This window comes from Atta cephalotes (assembly GCF_000143395.1).
Source record: "Atta cephalotes unplaced genomic scaffold scaffold00004, whole genome shotgun sequence".
NCBI classification, from domain to species: Eukaryota; Metazoa; Arthropoda; class Insecta; order Hymenoptera; family Formicidae; genus Atta; species Atta cephalotes.
In genome coordinates, this window is record NW_012130068.1 from 4,037,583 (window position 1) to 4,051,820 (window position 14,238).

Genomic DNA, 14,238 nt, shown 5'->3' on the forward strand with positions numbered 1-14,238 from the left:
TTGTGTGTGTGTGTGTGTGTGTGTGTGTGTGTGTGTGTGTGTGTGTGTATGTGTGTGTGTGTGATTGAAGATATATTTTAACATTCATGCTAGCATCGTAGCACAAGCTCGTTACGTATAACAGAAGAGAAAGATTTTTCCGCTTAATATTTTTCGATAACTTTATCGTTGTCTCGAAAATAGCAATGCTTGTTACTTTGATAACAATGTAGCTATTGTTACTCACATATGTAGTATTACTCGACGTGGCAATACACACATTGTTTCGAATAGCTTTTAGTCGATTTTATTGCTCCATAAAGCATTCAGTGATGTTGACGCACAGACATCGAAGCTGTAGGTGCACTATCGTATATGCCACGTGACGATAAATTATTTTACATCTTTCATTGAGATCTTGCCAATCTTTCAAAGGCGCAATGTAACTTACCTTTACATATCATGCAAAATTATGGCCGATAAAATGTTATTGTGATATGGAAGTATAGTAATATTCGTATACCTGTTACGTTTTATAAATATGATACGAAAACTAATCGTAAAATACAATTTTGCCGTAAATATAGAAGAAGGTCTCCTATTATGAAATAGGCGCCTAATATGAGATAGCGGCGTTTCTGCTAAACTAATAAACGCTATCTATTGGTTCTACTATAAATTTATTGCTCTTGGATTGAAAACTGTTTAATAAAAAATTCATTATTAGATTATGCCTGTAATCATCGTAAAAAAAAGATTTTAGAATTTGGATATCTTCATTTCATTGGGATGAGCCTTTAAATATTGTTTATTATTTAATAAATAAATATTTGGCAATAAATTCTTCATGTAATAATAGAGGAAGATCGTACTAATAGAAAAATACGGAATATGTTAAATTGTTTAATTACAGAAGTTAGATTTGATGATCGCAAAACCATAAAGCGTGGAAATCGTAATATCCAGGATCATAATGAAAATTGTTGCTAAAGTATAAATGTTATTGTACAATAATAAAAAGGCCAACAATCAGAATAAACGTCGAGTGCCTATTTCTGCGATGCTTGATTTTAATTTACCTGAAGACGAGTTCTGGAAAACGAGTTCTATAATGTATCGCGTATTCATTTTTCGCGCATCCTGGCTGTATTTATATTTAAAAAACATTAAATAAAGTTTTTTTAGTTGCAATACTGATACTTTGCGTTTTATCGATTTCTCGGGGTGTCTCATATTAGGAGTACAATTTTTTGACTTTGCGATTTGCTCACTTTTTACATTTCTTTAATTTAAAAAAAAATGAAATTTGAATTAAATTTTATGTAACATCAGCTTAAATCTTATTAAATTCCCTTCAAAATAATCTATTATTTTTTTAAATTCTGTCCATAGACTTTTAGCATTTACCCAAAATGAACTCGGTAAATATTTATAACAGGGGCCTTCCTCTACCAATTTTCCGGGGTGTACAATTTTTTCCTTTTATTAATGAAAAACTTTCTACGAAATGCGAAATTGTATTTGTAATATATCGAAGAAATATTAAATTACATAGAAAGAATGATTTTGATGAAATTTAGCTAAAAATTTAGCTAAATACAGATTTGAAAATAATTTTGTTAAATTATAAAAAATTTATGTAGAACACTTAAATTGTTGATGACCAAAAATTTTAACATTTTAACCAGTTTACGAATTCTACATAAGTATTTTGATAGTTCAACAAAATTATTTTCAGATCTGTATCTAACTAAATTTTTAGATATTTCAGCAAAACGTTTTTTTGTATAAAATCGATGTTGCACAAATCCCCTCGCGTCATAAATTTTACATCCTATAAACTTTAATTATAAAGTCAAGACTCGCAAGCGTCATATCTTTCTTCATATGTGTACTGCATGAGTTTTTATAAACAGAAGATTCATGTGTGCTTACCTGGATGATTCTCGATTTGTTGAGGATCGTGTTTCCCGATGGCTGATAGCGTTCCATGTCCCTCAGGATACTACGTACACCGACGTCGTCCGCGTCGACCAAACGAAAGGCAGTGATATTGACAAAATTGTACTTGAAGTCCTCGAGATCGAAGGTTTCGATATCCTGCGGAAAAGCGAGTGAGCGAATCGAGTCGCAGACCAAGTGGATCTTGAATGTGCGTTTCAATATCCCTAGGGTACTTACGAAAGTCGTGAAGAGGTAGTGGTACTTGTAATCATTCATCTGCAGCTGCAGGATCTGTAATGTATGTGAAACTGTACGGTTAGTTGAGACTACTTTTGTGATAGAAAATATTATATGTAAAATATAAATCTATTTTAAAATCGGAACCAAATTTACCGTTATTTTTATCTCTGAAATATTTTTTTTGCGTATGAATTTTTGGAACAATTTAGAATCAATTTTTTTTTCAACAATAATTTATTTAAACATTCTTTCCCATAATTTTTTAATATCCAAATATTTTCATAATTAACTAGCAGATTTTCTTTCAATAATAGCAAAATATTTGAAAAATAATTTATATATGTATATAATACGTATAAAAAATTTAGGTGTGGATTTAATATCATGAATATTAATTCTCATCGTGTTGGTGATGTTAATGATATATAAACACTATTAACACAATGTAGATTTAATGCTATTAAAATTTTAAACCATAATATTAAATTTATACTCATAAAATTAAATTAAATGTTCATTTATATCAACATTATACGGTAAAAATTCTATAAACATCGTAAAAAAATGTAAAATCCACACATTTTTATTTTTTTTAGAAGATATGTGTTAATGTAATATGTGTGCAGAGTGATTTACCATTCGTAGAAAATGATGCATGTGCTCGGGTTTTGTGTCCACGATGATATTTCGAAATTCTTTACTCTTCATTTCGGAAAGGACCTGCCTGTATGAGTTGGGATCTGCCTGTCGGAGACTGACTTCGATACCACGGATTTTCGGTGATTTCACCAGCTCCCGAAGCTTCATTAATCCTAAAAGCCGAAGTAGATATGTACTTATCTCAATGTATTCCAATAGCACAAGATATAAAAAGTTAATTTATGAAGATTGTCGATGTCAACACGAGCGAATCATTTGTTTCACGATCTCCGTAGGAATTATCAGGTCGCTTAATGACACGGAAACCCGTGAATCGCGCTATCCGACGAAATCAATACTCTTCAACGCCTAAGTAATCAAGGTATCTGACTTGCAGGTCTTCCGGGGAGAGACAAGCTCTGTTCTCTTGCAAGTTACCCGCTGAAACTTTGACTCTTGAGATTCTGACGCATGTTGGAGACAGGCGGCAACGTTTCGATCTGTCAGTTTCTATTGGACGGAGTGCCGAAGTCGAGATAATTTCACCCATGCAAACGATCTGCTGATTGATGCGGTCGAGTTTACTTGAGCGTATTGACGTCTAGGCCGATCGTATTGATTATACCATGTTAACGTATATATTAGATAACACAAAGTTTATATTTATTCGCTTAAATGCTTCTAATGATATAAAAAATAAAATCACAATGATCTACTAATTTTACTTGCATCATTAGTTATCAATTAATATCAATCATTAATTTAATTTGAAATAAAACATTTTCTATAACAGTATAGATATGAGTTACACTTCTATTTTGTAAAAAAAAAAGGTAACGTGTTACTTAAATAAAATAGGAAAAAACGGTACTATCATAGACCGTTTTTTCAGAAAAGAAAAAGGAAGAAAAAAAAGGAAAATGTACTTTGTCATGTATTCTTGTACATTCAAATGGTAGCAGTAATTAATCTAGGAGCGAGTAAGAAACCGAATTTAATTGAAGCCGTGTTGAGCAACTCGAGTAAGACCAATGTTCTCATGTAAGCAGATTTTGTATCCTGGGGGACAACATCGGATGACTATCTTGGGAAACACTATGAATGACTGGCTGGAAGTTAAACGCGCATGTTTCACTGAAGCACCAATAGTGACCGAATGTAATATCTTTGCGGTCGTCACATATCAAGTTGTGTTTAAAGAAAACAGTGATAAGAAAATTATTTTTACATAATAGTATAATACAAATTCAACATTTATAAAAGTCTATTTTATAAATATTATATAACTTATCGATTATATAACTTATTTTTATTGTGATATTATCAAGATATCTCATCGACTTTTCATTTTGTTTCAATTTAATCATAAACAATTGTTCTACAAATTTTCTTCTAAAAAAAGTTCTAAAAATTTTCAAGTGTGTAATTTTTTTTTATTTGCATGATTATTAAAAAAGAATAACTATAATTATTAATAAATTAGTATTAATATTTTGCGCAAGGTGTGATAACGAAAAGTTTAAATAGGTAATGAAATTGGTTAGATGAGCGTTACAGTTTGAATTGAAAATAATAAGTTGAATATTTCTTGCGGTTTGTGGTGTGACTCGTTGCAGTTTAAATTATGAACATTCTGTGTATACTAAGAACGTACTTTCATGGGAGTCGTTTGAAACGGCGGTTTTAATTAAAATAGCATTTCGAGCGTTTTACTGCTCTTCGTAATTTCGCGGACGACATGCGAGATAAAGATCGGAAGAGAAAGAAAGAGAGAGAGAGAGAGAGAGAGAGAGAGAAGCGGTACCTTTTATTAAAATTGACATGGCGAGAAGCCATAAAGAGGATGCGTTATCGCGAGTTACGTTTCAAGGCGTTGTAACAGATACAGAATACGAACATCCATCAAAGTGGAAGGATGGTACGTCGTTTACGATTCTACAATGTGAGAGAATTGTACAATTTACAGATTACTAACTAGGGAATTGGCATTGCCTGACTTAACATACATTGTGTTTAAGGAATACCGAGGAAGACCGCGTTTCTAGAGAGCGAAACGTGACGTGCGGAAATGAGCGCAATGCGACGCAATTTCTCACTACGATCCGCGTCGCGGTTTTGAACTTAACGGCATGGTATTATCCTGGCTTTCAACGACGAACATTGAGAAATGATTCTGTTATATTTTGCATGTTTATGTATAATAAAATTTATATAATAAACGTGTTTCATAATCTTATATTTTTGTATTTGAAAAGAATGATGATGTAGAAAACGAAATTTGCTTCATATTTTCTGTTTGATTCTTTAGATTAAAATATTATTATATATAAAATGTTCGTATTTGTTATATTTTTTAGAAAGACTTGGTAACATTTGTTCGACACTCAACTGATCGCAAATTCGTAGAGAGAAGATGATGATTATGACCAGTGTAGATATAATGGGCTCTTTTAATTTCTTCGCTATTAGGTGACGAATTTTAGTAATTACTTATGAAATTATTTGTTTAGTTATACTATGATGCTAATATACCATGATACTTAGTTATACCATGATGCTAATATACCATTATACCATGATGCTAATGTGCTAAATATCCAGTATTTTTGTTTTCAAGCATTTTAAAACATTTTCAATATAGCTTACATTTGAATCAATTGATTAAGCATAAATCGAGAAAAAACACCCCGTTCTTTTAAATCCAATCGATAATCCGACGATAATAATAATAATAATAATCATTAATAAAAAAGAGTAAAAATAAAGATAGAAAATCACTAAGAAAAATAAAGAGCTAAGTATTATTGACATTGTACAAATCATAGGAGAAATCTTACCAAGATAATTAGTTGCATCACTTATATATATAAGGATTCTGTGAGGTGCGAGATGAAAAAAAATTACAAGCCAAATTAAACGTGGCGGTACAATAATTGACAATAATTTCTCTAAAGGGTTCAGAAGAAACGTTCTATTCCTATGGAAGATAAATTATCATATTGATTTTTATACACTCTAATGACGACCACTTACGATTCGTGCTCGAAATGTCGATATGCCTCGACAGTGCGAAATATTGTGCTGAATTGGCGCACGAAAGGAAGCTGTCAACGATTACTTGCTTCTTCCTTTTTCGTTCTTCACCTCAAGTAGATCGCGCGGTGACAGACGATCGAAATAATTGGATCGCCGGCTGTCTTAAACATGCGCATTTCAAGAGGACGGCCGAATGAATATTGAAGGTGCGAGTGAGCGGCGGCAACTGAAAGATTCGATTTGGAAGTACTTTGAGAAATAGCGCTTTAGAATATAAATGCGTTTTTTGTAAAAAAAGATACTTGATGACGCTTTTAATAATATTCCAAGAAAGTAAGAGGGACAACTTTACTTGCGGAGTTGCAATTATATTTCAACAAAGAATGAAGAAAATATGCAAGTGCTTTTGTGAAAAAGTTTCTTACAAAAAGTTATATAGTTGATTCTTCCAAATTTACTATTATATACATGACATTTTAAAGGAATTATATCTCTTAAAAATCTCAAGATTTTTTTAGATAAAATTTTTTTAGATAAAAATTCCATAATGAAAAAAGAAAAGATCGATCAGTGTACTGTAATATACAAAACTAAATCAATTTATTAATGCTTTAATTCTAATCAAATTTCCAAATACTACTTTGCTGTAGTAATAAGCAAAAAAATAATAAAGATAAGATGCTAATGTTTTGTAAATATATTAATTTCAAATTCAATTAGATACAGTTAAATTTGCAATTCAATTGAATCCAAACAGATATTTTCAATTTTTATTTTTTCATAAAAGCAAAAATATATGAAAATCAAATGATAAAAAAAACAGAAAACAAATTCGCATTTGATATTTTTCTAAAATAATTAAATAATTTTAATAACTGTAGCTATAACGTATTGTTGAGAATGTTTGAACAAAAAATATTGAAATACAGTAAATACATACTGTACTAAAATAAAGCCTTTTAAAAATGTTCTATAAAATAAATAATTGAAGAAAAAAAAATGAATATATATCTGTTTAGTTATAAATATATTTTAATAAAAATATACAAATCGATTTTAAACTTGCAGATGATTTCATTCGCAAATATATTCTTTTATTGACATGTAATTGTATATCATTTTTTTCTTTTTGTTATGCATGACCTTAATAAAATTAAATTGGATGTAATAATGCATTTTTTTCGCGTATAGTTATATTTTACAACAACGATGTCCTTCCTAATTCATTGACTATCACTAGTTAGCGAAGATCTTTTTTCAAAATAATACAAGACGGATTTTTATTAAGTACGTCAAAAATCGTGAAGAGGCTTGTTTTCGGAAGATTTGCTCATCCCATCGGGACTGGTCAGTCGTTCGTGCGGAAAGACGACATATCGAAGAACTTCGACGATCGCCGAGTTATACGAAAAGTTCATGAAGACTTTCGCTGCGTTTGGGAGCGAATTCCCACTTTTGCGATCCTCCATCGCATGGTTCAGCTATCGTGTAAAACATACGCGCTCGACTGGACACGTTATATGGGACCGAGTTGGTCATAAAATTCTCATTATGACAAGGGGAAATTCTTGCTCATGCACGCAAGAATGCACGCGGTAGGATATTCACGGAGAGATTTCCGCAAAATATGATAGTGATCATGTATAATTTTCACAAATGCACCACTCACCCTCCTTGCATATTCTTCGGACTTCCTCGTAATTACCGTAGTATTACGCTCAGATTCTGTGAAGAATTTCGCCAGAGTTCATGTTTAGAAGCAAAATCATTTAGAACACGTGATTGTGAAATTAGAGAAGAGCAAGTCTGCTTAACGAAATTTGAAAATATGTAAGAGAAATTATTGATCTCTTAATAATATTCAAGATACGTGAGGGAAATGAACTGGTAATAATAATCAGTCAGAATATGTGACTGAAAAAATTGACATTGATCACATGTTTAAAGTATTCGAAGCACACAATGCCTTTTTAAAATTTATATTTAAAAATAATGATTAATATAAATAGAAAAGAATCAAAATATGAGATATTGATTATCATTATTTTTAATATTGTAAATTTGCTGTATTTATTATATTATTTATGCCAATCTAGGATAATGATATCATGTTGCATCTTATACATAATTTAATGCAAAGATAAATTTTATAAGGTATGAATGAGTATCGAAAATTTTTTTCGGAGAGCAAAGAGGTTATCATTTTGTTGTCACGTAAATAATTTTTGTGTTAATAAAATATATTCTTTAAAATATATATATATTTTACAACTTAAAATGTTTCCTTTCTGATTTTAAATAGGAAAACTATTAAATCTCCAATCTTCTGCTGGGTATATCCATAAATATACGATTTACAATGACGTTTAATAAAAAAACAAATTTTACATTTTATATACCGCTCAATTTTTATATTTTTAAGTTAAAAAATATTTAAGGATCACGTTCGGCATTCAATATAGATATTCGTAGGGAAGATAAGCACAAGAGCTTGAAGTTTTCCATCGTACAGGTCTTGCATCCTCAGAATACTGCTGGTCTGTTACTTTCAGAGGTTATAAAAATACAAGGCCACATCGCCTGGTTTTGACGGATCTCACGTAAAAAGGATTTGACATTTCATGCTTGAACTAGCGAACTTTACGAGGCGAGCATACTACAGAATAAGAAGAAAATATCTAGACAGAATACCGTAGATAAAATGTCGAAAATAAGAAATATACATATATATATGCATATGACGTAAAAACTTCGTACTTTTATTTAAAAAACAGTGTGCATTAAAAATACTGATACTATTGTTTTGCAAAACATTATTTTTAAAGTTAAAAATGTATATTCTAAACATTTTATATTTTAAGTCTCGTGATATATTCGTGATATATTCGATGAAATTTGCGAGATGCAAAAATTTTCCAATAAAAATGTCGGCTCTGCCGTAAAGAAAAATAGAAATACGCAAACCGTTCTCTTGTGTTTTTTTCTATCATTCTGCATCGAAATATAAAAATGCAGGGTCGTGAGTTCAGTGGGACGATTCGTACTTCTGCCAGCGACTCCATTATTTTGAAGGATTCCGTGAGGAATGGTAAGGAACGACGAAGATGCAAGAAAGAGAAGAGTAAGACGGGGGGAGGGGGGGGGGATGTGGAGATGGTTGTTCGATGAAGTCTTAGAAGTTCCACAATGGACTGTGATGGGCCAGGTTGAAGGTTCATTGGTGATTCTCGGGACGTAAGGACACGAAATCAGGTTGGCGGGAGTACGAAGCAGGAACTCGAAACTATTTCGGCATTCAACGTGCTCTTTTTTCTTCAGGTGAAGAAAAAGTAGAAAGTACCATCATCTCACGGTGAATTTCTCATCTTTTGGTACTTATCTCGGGATGAATGAAGGTTGATCTTATTATACCGCGGATTGAAAAACCGACGCCGAATTAACTAGTGAAACATTAATCCACATGGGGCGGTTTCACTTCACGTAATTTCGATGAATGTAATTCTAAATGTAATTACGACGTCGGGAATCTCGCTGCCGATTTTCCGTTGAATAATGTCTGACGAGCTGAAGCACGTAACTCACTTCATATAAAGACGAGCGCGCGTGGAAGAATTTTCGCTTAATATTGCATCGCATATTATTCGCGCAATATTACGATGTTCAATCGAAAAACTCTTTCTCAGTGCGGCTGACTTAATGTTTTTATATTATTGCTATTTTTGCTATATAATTTAACACTTAATATAGCTGTTTAATTATTTAAAATGTAAGCAATTTAATTATTTAAAATAATGTAACATAAGAATGGCGTAATATAACGTTGGAAAAGCGATGATACTTCTCGCTGCATCCATTAGCTCAATTCTAAATTCGAATGTTATTTACTTAAAACAAAATATTATGTTGCATAAAGTTATTATAAGTCAAATTATTTGTTTGGTTTTTTGCAGTTAGTTTCAGGATGTATTTAAAAATGTTGATATTAACAAATGATATTGACTTTTTCAGCTGATTTTTTGACTGAGCTGATATTATATGTACAGCCAAAATATTCCTAAAGTTAGTAAACTTTAATGTTTTTTTTCTTAAATTGAAAATTGTAAGATTTACTAAAAAATATTATAAGCATTAATATCCATCCGTTTTGACCAAATATAGCTTTCTTCGCTCATATGTGCATTTTTTCATCTAAATAAAAGGAAGAAGTTTCATGTTACTATTTTTATCCATTTTCTACACTGATTGGATAAAAAATGAATCTACCAGAGCCTCGGATCAGATCCAATTTCCCCGGATAAATTCTGAAACACCTTCCCATTACAGAATTAAAAATAGATTCACAGGTAATGATTCTAAGTGCGACGTTGGTAAGTTGTGTACTTTATAGGTGCAAAACTAAACAGCTCGCGCAGTCACAATTCCGCTCGCCATTAACATCGCGCATATCTGTATACGTGAGAAACTTGGCGTTAATATTACAGCCACGGACACAGGACTTCATTGTAAAGTTTATTCTACCAGAGAGTTATGCGGAGCGCGTTTATTGTACGGTGGCAGGTTTCTAATGCGGCGGCTTGATTTTGCTCGTTCTGCGTTAATGCGCGATATCTCTCCTCATGCGCGAGCGGAAGCGAAACTCAATTAGATTGTGGATAAATGCCGCCCTTGCGATCGGATGAACGACGATGTTCGTATCGATACTTCAGACACATGTCAATAGAACGATTAAATATTAAACATTAATTGTATAACATTCTTATGGTCATTGACGTCCCGAAACAAAAAACTAGAAGTATTGGGGAATTCTCTCATACGTTGAAATATTATGATATTCTTTGTACATGTTCTACTCGAAATTTCATTTTCGTTTAAAATTGCAGACGAGGCGAAAATGTTTGAACTTTTTGAGAAAGCTCTGAATTGACATTCCGCGGCGGTCTAAAGGCATATAGGGAATAATGATTATGGAATTCTTCAGGCATCAATAATTCTTTGGTATAGAAGAGAGAGAGAGAGAGAGAGAGAGAGAGCGCATTCGAAGCATCCACAATACTATAAAATAAAATTAAATAAAGAATTTAATGTGTTTCATAATTCTTTTATCTAATTATGCGCGCAATTAGTATTTCTTGAATTCGCACATTTAAATTACAAAGCGAAAAACAAAGAAACGCTTCCGTTGCTTGATTAGATAGAATGCAGCGATTCGAGAAACGCGCAAAGTGGATAGCGAGTTGTTACTGGTTAAGGAAGTTTCCGCGGAAACTCCACGAAACGGAAAACGAGTAAAGTAATCGTGAATCGATACCAGCGACTCTCTAAACTACTCGAAAGTTGAAAGAGATCTAATGCCACGCTATCTGGCTCCCAAGATAGCCATGGAGCTAGCGACCGCTTGCTCGTCGATTGAATGAGTCAATTTCGCAAACTGCCTAATTTCTATCTCTTATCATCAAAGATAACTAAGTGATTTAAATTAGGAGTTAAATAAAACTTTTGAAATCCGTTAATCTTTTTCTATTCACATGATATTAATCTAGCGTACAAGTCATGATTTTTTACAATGATATAATAGAATAGTTGACTCGAGAGCTTTTCGGGTAAAGACATTGATCCACTCAAACGACATGTCATGTCGACACCGCATCTCCGCGACGATGTTCGATTCCATCGATAAAATGAAATTCCGCTGAACGAATCGCGGGCTCTTAACGGCAAACATGCTTGAGACGTGTACGATTTCGCCGACCCGAATCCCTTACACCTCATGGGTACATAGCATGCCGGAATTGAAAGTGTAGGAAACACGAAGATCCCGGAGTCTCAGTAAATCTCTCGAGGAATTCACGTCGACTCTGGCAAGAGGCGTGATGCGCAAGGGGTTGGACGAGATAGCGGGGAACAGGCAGGGGGTCAGGGGTGTTCTAATCGGCTTGTACGTGTACTTCCCTCACAAATAGCTAAGCTCGTTGTGGAAGACAGTTAAGCTCGGGAGATGTTTTCATCAAAGGTGGTTAAATTCCAGGAAAATCCCGCAGAGAGACGCAGAAATGAAATTATCGACGAAGCAGCAAAGTTGGATAGAAAAACTTAAGATGTTACCGCTATTTGTGAACGTGTTAGTCTATCAATGACGTCTTTTCATTTCACTTTGCCACGCGCATAATATGTTTCATTCGATTGTGTATAACATCGCTTTTAATTGTCTTGTATAATACAGTGCCATTACGGAAAATTGAGCCATGGATAACGTATCCAATTGATTTTGTTATCAATTCCAATATCTCTTGCATTCAATATAGATGGATCATAACATATTAATTTTCTTCAAAAGTTTAGTAATTATGTTATATATAGTTGAATTTATGATAGATAAATTGACTAGCTCTCTCTATCTCTCTCTCTCTCTCTCTCTCTCTCTCTCTCTCTCTCTGTTTCTCTCTCCGATACCAATATCATTTCATTATTGCGATTCACTATTGTTGACATGGCAAATCACAATCATAAAATAAAATTCTAATATAGTTAATAAAGCATAACTCTAAAATTGTACTTTGTTAATTGTTTAATTTCTGTTAATTATTATCTATTAATTATTATCTACATTTATTATGATCAATTTTCAATGTTTATAGATTGTTTCATCAATTGTTTTAATTTACTATAATGTTATAAAAAAATCTTTGTATTAAATAGAGATAATAATTTCTTATTGGTCACCAATTGATTTTGTTTACATCTTTTCTGTTACTTAACGACTAGAGGTAAGGAGGTTCAAGAAGAATATCGCGTACAAAAATGTATGAAAATATTAGTTACATTATGTATATTATAGATTTCCTTGTATTTTTGTATGCAATATTTTTCGAGAATGAGACTCAAAATGGCTTAATAATAATGTCGCAGCAATTTGTTTCGTGATAAAATTACGAGCAACTACGATTTACAAAAAAACTGCTTGCGAAGATGAAACGTAAAATATTTCTTACAACATGACGAATGTCTGTAGATAGTGGATTTTGGTGACAATGCAGAAGGTCACGTGGCAAACCATCACAGTAACAAACCACGATGACGATCCACGTACCGTATGATAATCAGTCATGGAAATATTCCAGCGTTGCAAAATGCACGTTTATGTCATGCGATTCTTCTCACGTATTATGATATTATTCCTAATCCAATGTAATTGTCTTTATCTGGAGAATCGGTTTCTACTCATCATTCGCTTGTTATTTTCGACAAATTAGAGATTTATTTATTTAAACGCACAGTTGTTCCCCTTTAAATAATATTGTCCAACATCCAAATTCTTTCTAAAATGTCATAGTACAAATGCCGAAATTTTTTCGTGTTGGCACGATCCCGTTGGCAAAATTTGTGTAGCATGTCAGACTTTTTTAGTAAATAGAGATAAAATGACATTTTGTCGATTTCAGTTTTTTTTGCGACAAAACAAAAATTTGTTTCTAAATAAAATATTTACACCAATTTAATATTACACATCTTAAAAAATCTATTGTTACGCAAAATTTAACGATGGCATTGTATTTAATGCGAAAAATTTTCGGAATACTATAACACTTTAAAGATAAAAAAGGAACGCTTTTTGTTGAATTTTAATCAAGTTATGATTAAAATAAAACGTACAATTATGAACTAAAATTCATTTGTAAGCTCTTGAATTGTATTTTTAGATTGTATTTAGAAACAAAGTTTTAGTTTGTAAAAAATGTTTAAAATAATCAAAATTGTTTTTTTTTGTTCCATTTATCTTAAAATTCTGACATGTTACACAAATTCTGCTAATAATATCATATTTGACATAAAAAAATCTTCGAGAGATAATATACCACGGTATATATATATATATCATGATATAATATACTACGGCACTTTTATATAAGAAAAAAAGTTTGACTTTTTGTCGAACAATATAATTAATGCATTTTTGTTGGTGTATTTTTGATATATACAGAAATACGAGAGCGCGTTGAAAATATCGATCTCACGACTGCATTTATTCAGAAACTTGGAAAGAAACTCAGAATATGAGAAGAAAGAACAAAATACATGAATGCTAAAAAATACTTGTCCTAGTTTTGAGAATATACAATATTTTGTTAATTATATAATTTATTTAAAAATGTAAAAAATAATGATATTTAATGTTTCTCGGAGGTCATGTTCGCGGTAGCATTTGAAATTGAAAGGACAACTTTAAAATAAAGAATTTTCAGAAACATCTTAATCTGCCATCGTGTATGTCTTTAAGGATAAAATGCCTCAATCAATAAATTGGACGTATTTGCAATGTCTTTGAATTATTTAAATGGATGGATGGAATTATTTAAATCTATTTAATTAATTAAATATATGGAACTGTCTCTCTCTCTCTCT

General features: G+C 31.9%; 1 protein-coding gene across 1 annotated transcript in view; it reads right to left on the reverse strand.

Moving 5' to 3' along the window:
- The window catches only part of LOC105625941 (glutamate receptor ionotropic, kainate 2), a 136,192-nt gene that overhangs the window by 67,601 nt on the left and 54,353 nt on the right, over positions 1 to 14,238 (reverse strand). The window contains exons 4-6 of the mRNA XM_012207252.1: positions 2,800 to 2,975; positions 2,161 to 2,214; positions 1,915 to 2,079 (exon numbers count right to left, since the gene is read on the reverse strand). Of these exons, the coding sequence (XP_012062642.1) occupies positions 1,915 to 2,079; positions 2,161 to 2,214; positions 2,800 to 2,975 (395 nt within the window). The remainder of the gene's footprint in view (positions 1 to 1,914; positions 2,080 to 2,160; positions 2,215 to 2,799; positions 2,976 to 14,238) is intronic.